This window comes from Lathyrus oleraceus, chromosome 6, assembly GCF_024323335.1.
Source record: "Lathyrus oleraceus cultivar Zhongwan6 chromosome 6, CAAS_Psat_ZW6_1.0, whole genome shotgun sequence".
Taxonomy (NCBI): domain Eukaryota; kingdom Viridiplantae; phylum Streptophyta; class Magnoliopsida; order Fabales; family Fabaceae; genus Lathyrus; species Lathyrus oleraceus.
This window is the reverse complement of record NC_066584.1, coordinates 385,027,231-385,038,053: the sequence shown is the minus strand read 5'-3', so window position 1 is coordinate 385,038,053 and position 10,823 is coordinate 385,027,231. Positions and strand designations below refer to the sequence as shown.

Sequence of the window (10,823 nt, the reverse complement as noted above, 5' to 3'; positions counted from 1 at the left end):
CCTAAACACCTAAAAAGCCCACATATAGTTGTGGCAGAAAAACTTGTATTCGTTCGTAGATAAATCATATATACATGGATGAAATTCATTACAAATATAATCTGAATAGCTTAACATACACATATAGATAGATATTAATGTAAATGAATTTTTTCTATCCTCTTATCAACTTGAAGGCAAATGATAACGCAACTCATGTTCCGATACTGCAATTAAAAAGAGTTAACTTCCATTTAAATTGACGTCAAACAGAATTGAATTTGATTGAACTAATTTTACCATTGAGTTTAACATAATTAATTTATGTTTAAATATGTAAAAATAAGTTGAACAATAAATCTCAAAAATTACGTTTAAATTCAGAAACTACAAATTATAATATTTAATAGAATGAATTCTACGACAAAAAGAACCAAACACCTTAATATCACTCTAAAATCAGAGTATTTTAATGACATAAATTTAACATCAAAATACACAATACAAATATTTTATATTCCTTTTTCACATATTTTAAATACTGTTAATCACAATTTGTACTTTTATCTATCTGAATTCAATCTTGCCAATTCATTAACCACCTACCGTTCGTTTATACATTTTTCCAAATGAACGATACCACTAAGCATGTTTATTAATCGTGCTTATCTATATGAATTCAGTCTTGTAAAAAAAAAATCTATATGAACTCAGTCCATTGAATGAATTGCTTACAATAAAAAGTTACACTGTAATCAGATACTTTGTTGAGAAATATAAAATCCAACACATGATAACTTGATCAACTATAAACAGAGAGACCAAAACTTAGAATAACTCAACAATAACACGAATTATAGCTACTCTCAACTCTAACAATAGCATGACCTATTTCATCTTCCTTGAACCAAATCACATAGGAATATATAGCTTACCATAAACACTATTTTTTCTCTTCAATCTGTACTCAAGTTTCCTCGTGCTTACAGTTCGGGCATTTATTCTACAGCCTCTGTCCAGCCAAATGATGTTAACCACGGCAGTCAACATTATTAATAATTCTCATCACCAGTTCATATGTATCATCCACTTGCTTTGCATATTTTGAATATTCGGAGATTCAAATATGATTCTAATGTTTCTATAATCACAGTAGTGCCGTGTATGAGCGACGGAGTGTTGAAAATTTGACATTAGACATCACACTTTCTGATAAAGACTTTGCAAAAGAGCAGCTGGGGTTGCTTTTCAATCCCTGGGTTATCATGAATCTGATCTTGGAGCTGTAAAAGATGAAAGAAGACCAGCTGCCTGCGCAGGTAGAATATCTCCAAATGTGGACATAGATCTATCCTTAAAAATACCAACTTGACCGTCTGTTAGCATTGATCCCAGTTTAAAAGTACTCTCCCCAAACCTGCTTCCAACCTAGAAAAAGAAACAAATTGTATCAAGTCTCTACAAAATTATGTCAATTAGACAGCATACTCTAATCAGATTTAATATTTGCCAGAATGGTGAAATATCAGTATGCAAATGCGACCCGATAACTCAGTCAATTTTATAAACATCATTTGTGTAACAGTTGAGGTGATATTGCTTAGGAGTTCCAGCTAAAATTGCAAACAATGCAAGGTGACATCTACTTGGTCAAGTAGACAGGTATGAAATGCTAAACCAAAGAGCATTAGAAGAAAAAGTTATTCATAATTTGCTAAAACTTATGAAAGATTTGCTCAACACATCAGGAACAAAATAGATAGCTTTCAAATAATTTAAAAGCATATGCTCAGCCTCAGCTCCGAGGCCAAAAAAAGTATTATAGCACTTCAAATATTAATAAACATTAAAAGATTCAGGTATCATAAAAACATGCAGAAGAGAATCGTAACTGTAAAAGCTAATGGCTAAGCTATATCCAATAGATGAATAATGGATTACTAAATAATTAATGAGTGTTCATAGTAAAACCAGTTTGTTAAGAATAAGAGTCCAAGGTGAGGAATCGTATCTTCAAATTGACACATTCTTATCTAGAATTAATTGTATTTTTAGGTCATTCTACTCTGGCTAATGAAAAATTTTGGTATCCAATAAGTTTCTGCTAAAATTCAAGCTGTCTTCTTAAGTTGTTAGTACAACCAAGCATTCTGTTAATTTTCTTCTACCTTAAACCCTCAAAATATTCATTTTCTACTCAAGCATTATGTATTGAATTAATCAAAACACTTCAAACCTTCTTTGTATCAAAACCCACCAATCAAAACATCATATTGCACCTAAAATTTAAAAATCCCAAACGTTTTTCCTCTGAAATTCTAATTTCCCTTTCTACAAAAAATTCTTAAAATTTTCACAAAAGTTATATATTGCAATTCCAACAAAACTAAATCATAAACTTGAGCAAATTTATTGGGAGATCAGAATTGTGCATTAGGGAAACTAAAAGTATTATTTTTAGTCTATTAATTAATAGTGCAGTGGAAGGGTCGTTGGGTCACAGGTTTCACCGGTTTCTCTCTAATCACTTTTCCATTTAAGCTCAAATCAGTCAGGTTACTTGTGTGCTACTGCCCTTCATATGGGACAACAACAATATTTTACGACCTTTGAAGAGGTATATAGGAGGACGGAGGAATGGCAAGGTTGCATCAAATACTTTTCTCTATATCAATGCTATAGAATGGCAAGGTTGCATCAAAAACTTTTCTCTATATCAATGCTGTATCCAGTGGGGTTAACCAAAATGCAATAACTGTAAACTCAACAGGCAGTTCAATATAGCTGCAAGCCTAAAACTCATATGGCATTTTATTGAAGGCTTTCTGTGATCTTACTTTTTAATGTTCTTATCTCTACATCAGATTCATAATGGTACTAAATAATATTACTGCGAATAGGTGTCGATTGGGCTGTGTCACTGATGTACATCTGAATTGAAACACCTTTTCTAGGCTAGTATTAGTTATGTTGAATATTGCAACAATACACTCCAAATAAAATAACTGAGGCAATTTTCATGTCATGAGCAATTCATAGTCCATATATTTATTTGGCTAACAGATTGAGATTTTGTAAAACAGTTGCTCCACCGTGTACAAAAAATATAAAGCCGACGTGTGACAAGAAAGAATTGTCCACATTAGTATGGCTGCACAAATCAATACAGTTCTTCGTGGTGCCATGAATATGATGATTAATAAATCATGAGGTTGCAGAGTATCAACATATTGTGATTTTTTTATTCAAAGAATATTAGCGTCCAGCATTAGATTGCGATGAGGCAAAAAATAGTTCCAGAATTTAATAGAAACTTACTTGCATGAAAGACTTCAAAAATGGTGCTGCCACCCCAAGACTTGAGCTGTCATCCAAATTTATCTTTTGAGAAAGCTCTCCATTTGTAATCGAATTCCATGAACTTCTAGAAGAGATTTCATTTGAAGATGGGGTGAATGATTTCTTTGGCCCTCTAGAGGACAATGCTGGAGCACTGGATTTACCAAAATTAAGATGCAAGTTTGTAAATAAGAAAAGACATTTAATTACTAGTTTTGGTACATTAACAGGTTTCTTAACAAAACTCCCATAAAACTAGTCATTGAATAACTCAAAATTGATGAGTTTCTTATCTCATTAAAATAGGAATGATACATTATAAAGTATATATACATATGATGTAGAAAAAAGGAACCCCTAGTATATGGGGATTGAGAGGGATTACAGCTGAGCTGTATATCTACTCTATCTATGGAAACTATATCATATCAAATGACAAAAAGATGGAAACAATAAAGAAAAACATAGAAAGCCTCATACAGTCAACAGAATAAATAATTGGATTTAGAATAAAATATACATAGAATGATGGTAAGAAAGGCAGGCAAAAAGTTTCGCATTATAGAAAGATGGACATAGAAAAAAATAAACTACAAGATCAAACTGACCTGATGGGAAGGTACTTAAACCGGGGAACTGTAGAACACCTCAGAGTATTAGATTCTGAATTAGTAGGCAGTTTCTGAACAGTATCTGTGTACATTCGATTAAGTTGCACAAAGAAACCAAAAAGAACAGCATGCCGTAGATATGACTGCCTCTCATTCTCCCAAAGATATGGCTCATACCTTTACACATGTAGATAAGAAATCATTGTCAAATTAAAAGAGGAAGACTTACAGCACAGAACCACTAAAAGGAAAAACTATCCCCCAGCACTATTTTAATCTTGCGCAAGAAACAGACACTAGAGTCTACAATCAATCTTTTTTCTTTATTTTCCCTAATTTAGTTATTATTCTTTAAGCCACCGTGAATTGAGCTCCAGATGGTCCTTCTGATGTACTGTCATATCTAGAGAAACAAAGAAAGAAAAACCAACAGAATATTTAAAAGCTTACGTAAGCCAGTCTATAGGATCCAGTCTCTGAGAAAGCCGATTTAACAACTGATTCGACCGTTCTCTAATGGCTGAGATTGTCAAACTTTGGCCTTGCTTTCTTCTGAGAGATGGCTTTGCCGTCGGGTTACTTGATAATTCCCCAACCGAATTAGAATCACCACCAGAGAGAACATCAATGACAAATTTGACATCTAACAAAAGCTGCAAGACTCCTTTTTCTGTCACTTGATGAGCATCACCCACTTCAGTGGAAAGGAAGCCCTCAAAGATTCCAACCACCTGTATGATAAAATACAGTCATTGTATATACAGATGTACAAGAAGTCAAGCAAATAGACATTTACTTGATAATCCCCTGTTTGCTGCATAGAGGGCCTCATTGAAACTGAATCTTTTTATTTTTCAATTATCATTGGCCACTTACTCATAATTCATTCTAGGGCTTCAATAGCTCATTTACATTGATCTTAATAAGGGTAAGGGGGAACAGTATGGCCTTGAGAACATTATGAGTATCTCCATTACTCTGAAATCTCAGCGTCACAGGTTACAACTCCAGAGTAGTTAGAAAATTTGACAATGGATGAGTTAATCCAAGATTATCAACTATATTTTCTACCAGGAATTGATAAAAGATAAAACTTATTTCTATTCTATATATTCTTAACTTGGGGATCCACAATTGGAAAGACACTCAAATATCATATCAATTTAATGGGAAAAGTATGACTGCAGAACCACCAGAAGGTAAGATAACAACAGTAGGGTAACAGGGAAAATTTTTAGTGATTATGCGGCCATTGCTGCATTCTTAGTTCACTTCTCATTATTGTGTTTTTTGTATTCTATTAATTTTACAATATAATCCCCTCCATCATTTACTCCATTTCTTCAATGATAGTTCATTTTCTAGAAAATAACTGTAACCAAAAGGAAAGGCTGGGGATAAAACACATCCACACTGGTGGACTTGAAGGTCAAATGGACTAACACATCCCCAGAAAACCTACCTTTTCCAATAATCTTGATGCAAGTTTATGCAAAATCTTCTTGTCAAGTACGTGACCTCCAACTCTGTGAACTTCTTCACATGCTCTAAATAGAAATGAGATTATATATAGAGAAGGCATAGATGGAAGAGATATTTTCATCTCCAATTGGTTCTCATCAGACTGATCTTGCTTGACTGCAATATCCTCCCATCCCTGTTCAGTAAACAAAAACATGAGAAATTTCTATATTAAAAAGGCTAAAAGATCTTGGTTTTTTATATCACCGACAGAGTAGTAAATAAAAGAACAGTAGTAGTGGTAAACACATTAGCAATGATAATAACATTACACTTTGATGGCACCTACTACCCCTTCAAAAGGTAAACAAAATATCTACTTCAATATTGAAAGCCCATGAGGTTTAGAAGGAGTAAGGTAAGTTCCATATAGAGAAAGAAATGATGATGTCGACATTGGCAGTAAAGAACTATAATGATAACTAAGTTGGCATCACTAAAGCTTTATAACAGCAAGGACTTATCCTAGAATATATGGTTTGCTAGAAGCACCGACTAATGCTATTGAGCTCTAACGAAAACTAAATTTCCAATGAATCCCTTGAAAGCAAGGTTTTTTAATATCATCTTAATATCTTATATCTCTTCCAAAAGAAACACGGGATGAAGGTTAAAGATTCAAAACCCACAACATTCATTATTTATAAATCGTAAAGCAAATATCAAAGGGAACATGTACTTTCTTTTCAAATTTTCAATTCATTTCAATTGTTTTGGTCTTTGCGTGACTAATCTCACTAAATTTCTAACTGCTAGAATAAATTAAATCAAGGGATATATAGAATAACTCGGCGTTATATGTCAGTAAATTTCGACTTAATAACTCATTACTAGCATTATATTTCACCAATCCAACCTTTGAACTAAAAGTTCTTATTGAGTAGATCAACTTAACAATTTTTTTAAAAAATTCAAAATCATTTGATACTTTATCTAATAAATTCAATTGAACGTATATTAAGTTTTTTTGAAGTACAAATAAATGTCAACTATTCGATTTCATAGCTAAAATAGTCGAAATTTTATAAATATTTGTGGAGGTGATCATCTCAATAAGAATGTTTAAATCAACAGTTGAATTGATAAAATATAATGTTTATCACAAGTTACTAAGCAGGAGTAAGTTGATCCCTTCTCATATAAATATGTATATATCACTATTTTTTTGGTATTTCAGTGGTAGCTCTTTCCATTACCAAGTAACACCACCTAACTTAAGGAAGGTTCTTCACTTCACCACATGGTTTGAGAGCAATGAAAGTTTAAAGAACAGAAAATTAGGCAAGCCGAATCCATTCAAATTAAGGTGAAAAAAACTTATCATCACATGCTTGTTAACATATTTCTACAACAATACGACTATTGAGGTACTGATTGCGGAAAGCCATAAAAATACTATTTTCCAAAAATATGGTTATGAAAGGAAACTGATTGAAGACCATGTCATATAAATAATGCAATTATTCTCAACTGATTCAAAACAATCTTTACAATAGAAGTCTAAATATTTGGATATGATGCTTGCTCAATTCCTTGTCATAATCCTCCAAGATGGTGACGGTAATAGGATTTAGATTTGGTCAGTTTTCATGATGGCTGAGAAAAAGAATGTTGAAATGGATCAGTCTGCTAACATATGATTTCCTTGGCAAGACCTCAGGTAAATTTACTTAACAAACGTAGTAATATATATTTATGAACTATGGTATAGTGCTTCACTACTTCTTCCATAATATCAGCTCAAAGCTTAACATAGTATAATAAAATTGTATATTTCTTAGTTTTTATCAGATCAAAACATGATTATATGGTATACTGTGTTATTTAATTGGTCAAATGGGAAAAACGGGCAAGTTTGTTTGACCAATATCTTTTAAAAGGATTTCCTTTCTACTGGTTTCAGTTTTTATTTTACTCTTCATAAATAAAAATTTACTTTCCATTTTTTATTTCTTTTCTCCTTATAAATTTCTATTTTATTATTAAATAATATTTAAAAGCAACAAACAAGTTCTAAGAAGATAACGGTTCTCCAAAAATTTAAAGGCCGATTAGAGGAAAACTAATAATGAGATATAATCATAAGAAAAAATCATGGAAAAATGAATAAAACAACAGGGAAAACGAATCTTACCCTCCCAGGCATGCTCAAAGTTAAAGCATCATCTTGTTTAAGATCCTGAGAGACAATAGCAGCAAGCTCATCTGACATCCATAGTATCCACAAGTTGTAGGCTCTTATGCAAAGATCCCCTATAGTCTTATTCAGTTCTTCTAATTCAGGGCTTGCACCTTCTTTTGCTCCAAACAAGGCAGCTGTGGCAGTAGAATTTTGCCTTTTAGAGCCAAGGCTTGTTTGTCTTCCTGGACTATCACAGATAGCAGAATCAGATCCAAAACGAGAATGTTTCACCAGAGATGGTAATTTCCCAACTGTAGAGGCATTCCCACTGGCCCAAAATCTGGGAGAACCAAGTATCAAGGGTATATGTTTAGAATGGTTTTGGAATGCAAACAATAACCTCCCAATGAAAAGGGATTTTTCAACAGTAACAGTTGTTGGTACCACCTTGTCACCACTTTCCATTGAGCCATATAAACTGTCAAGTTCTTTTTGCAATGCCATCAATATAGCAGACACACTTTCATAACATTTACTTTGCAGATATGGTGCTAGATCCTTTAATCTTTGAGAGGCCTTCGGAGATTCTAAGAAACTTAATAGATCCTCAAGGATGCCCTGACAAGAAATGTCAACTGCATCCCTGATTCGGCTTACTTCAGGGCCAAAATAGGCATTAAGACAAGATAGAAATTCGTTCTCTTCAGGGTGGACTTTGAACCCAGAAGCAACTCCAGTTTTTTTGGCATTGGATTCTAGAAACCAAACACCGCCTGCTGTATAAGATCTGGTCAAGTACAGCTGAACATCAATCTGTCTGGTGAAAGAGTCAACTACTGCAGAAATTGTGTTCACCACATCAACAGTGTCAGTTAGCTCCCTAAATCTCAAGTCAATGATTGCTTTCATCCTACCAAGAAAAGCGTCCTCGAATATCTCATCCCAAAGATCAGAATCATCTTCCAAAACAAGTTCCCTAATCCTACTCCAAGGCAACTCAATCTCAGATCCGAAAACACTTTTCAGCCATTCCAAACTCCCCTGTAGAACTTGTTTACTTTCCATTGTCTCCCTTATTGATTTCTCAGCAGAGGCAAGCTCCTGGCCACTGCCAATGGCATCAATCAAATTTCTTCCACTTATCTTATTTACACATTCCTTCAACCAAGCAAAACAAGTATCAGCAATGTAACGTTTGTCAAGCATTACCATAACCGATTCCAGCTTATCTCTAAATGACTTCCAAAGCTTAACTTCCTCATCAGGATTTGGAATCCCACCAAACAATTGTGAAGCAGGGGGAGATCCCAGAATGACTTTGTAGAAAAGGGGCATATCATTCAACACTTGCAAAAACGACTCACCCACCTGACCCACGCTGACCTGAATTATTCCCAACACATCACACAAGACAGAAACCACCAAAGAGGAATCATCACCAGCACCAGCATTACCCAAAACTTGTGATATCCACGACTTCCTTGATTCTAGAAACAAATCCAACACCTGTTTTTCATCAACAAATCAGTTTATACCCACTAAACAAAGAATTAAGCAACTGCCCACATGGAAAATCACACAATCTAAAAACCAAGAAAACTGCCAAATGATACACCATCTCCAACCAAATTCTGAATCCAAGCCCAAAATAACTCCACAACTACCTGTTTTCCATCAACAAATCAGACTGAGGAGTACACCCATCAAACTAAACAGGCCTCAAACCCAGTGTTGTAATCGAAGTTCAGGGAAAATACTGTATTTGACAACACTTTGCACTAAATGGCATACCTCGAAACAATGGCAATATGTTTCAATTCCCCTTTGCTATAGCAAGTGATAACATTACTCTAATCACATAAATTCACAAGTTCTAAACAACTAAACACACTCCTGCGCCCCATCCCCGACCCAAAATCCCAAATAAGACTGATAAAAAATAGCAAAATTACCTTCTCAGGCTGAAACTCGTCAATAACAGCTACAGCAGCAAGGGCATCAGCATAAGCATCAATGGGGAGACCGCGATCCAGTAAGCGGTCACGGCTACGCTGTGAGATCTGAGCCCTAAAACTCTCAACGATCTGCCACTGATGCTGAAGAAGAGGAAAATTGGACAAGATCTTGATCTTATGCTCATCAGAATCAATAAACAAGCGTTGATGCACGTGTTTGGCACGGGAGTAACGCGAAGCAGCCTCAAGGAACATACCTTCATCAAGGCAACCCCAAATATTCTCCGGCGTATCAACAAGGTACTTCACGCGGCAAGCGATGCCGTAGGTCCAGGCTCGGGACTGCGAATGGGGCTTGGTTTGTGATTGCGATTGGGATTGAGAAAGGGAACGGATGTGATCGTGAACGGCGGTGATGTTAGCAGAAATCGCATTGCATGAAGATTTCATGTTGACGATGGAGTCGGCGGAGTCTATGAGGTCACGGTAACGGTTACCGACGAGTTGACGGAGCTCCTCTTTCTTGTCGTCGATCTGTTTGCGTGTTGCAGATTCGGTGTTTCGGATCTCGGCAATGGGCTTAGACCGGAAGAGAGACTCGGCATCACGGTAGCCTGTAGTGGAAATGCGGTGGTCGTCGACATGAGGCGATGCCGCCGGAGGAGATGAGACTCTCATGGTTGGTGGCGGTGAACGGTGGTTGGGGTTTATAGTTAATTTATTATTATTGGTTCGACATTAAATTGCAGAGGGAAAGGATCACTGGGGCAGAGGAAAACAGAGGATCAAAATATCAATCAAGTTTATTTACTTCATTCATACAAAATTATCCAATAAATTCTGAATATCTTTTACAAAATATTATTTTTGATATTTACAAATTTATAAAAATTGCCGAACAAATTATTAAAAAGATTTTTAAAAATTTGAAGTTGCATAGCGATTATATTTTAGAAATTAGAATGCAGTAAAAATGTTTACTTGTATAAGGGGCAATGTATCATGTTGACCATTACATGAACTAATAAAATTTGTACTCAAAAATAGATTTTTTTTTATAATAAGAAAGATGAACTAATTAAACAAATGTTTTGGATTTGATTTAATGTTTTTACTTGTTAATACAATTATATGTCCAAATGGCTTAAAAGCATTTTAAATTAGTAACTTTAAATTAGTAAATCATATGGTTCCGATTAGACCGGGAATCGGAACCCTAACCGATTTATTTGGACTTGCATAATTAAAAAGACTTGCATATATGTATGGTTGGTGGAAAAATAAATGTTTTGAGCA

The 10,823-nt window shown here is 34.6% G+C and overlaps 1 protein-coding gene across 1 annotated transcript; it reads right to left on the bottom strand.

Moving 5' to 3' along the window:
- Nucleotides 1–680: 680 nt before the first annotated feature.
- Nucleotides 681–10,351, bottom strand: LOC127098440 (conserved oligomeric Golgi complex subunit 1). The gene is made up of 7 exons (XM_051037040.1): nt 9,525–10,351; nt 7,585–9,078; nt 5,392–5,586; nt 4,380–4,660; nt 3,927–4,106; nt 3,298–3,472; nt 681–1,407 (listed from the first exon to the last, which is right to left on the bottom strand). Exons 1-7 carry the CDS (start codon nt 10,203–10,205, stop codon nt 1,243–1,245), a joined length of 3,171 nt encoding a protein of 1,056 aa, XP_050892997.1. The 5' UTR covers nt 10,206–10,351; the 3' UTR covers nt 681–1,242.
- Nucleotides 10,352–10,823: the final 472 nt, after the last annotated feature.

What these genes read in the sequence shown, in the direction of transcription:
- LOC127098440 (XM_051037040.1), bottom strand. Translation starts at nt 10,205, where the DNA reads ATGAGAGTCTCATCTCCTCCGGCGGCATCGCCTCATGTCGACGACCAC. An exon ending in ACGAGTTTCAGCCTGAGAAG is followed by an intron (nt 9,079 to 9,524) that starts GTAATTTTGCTA and finishes GATGAAAAACAG; the next exon opens with GTGTTGGATTTGTTTCTAGA. An exon ending in CATCAAGATTATTGGAAAAG is followed by an intron (nt 4,661 to 5,391) that starts GTAGGTTTTCTG and finishes TTTATCATACAG; the next exon opens with GTGGTTGGAATCTTTGAGGG.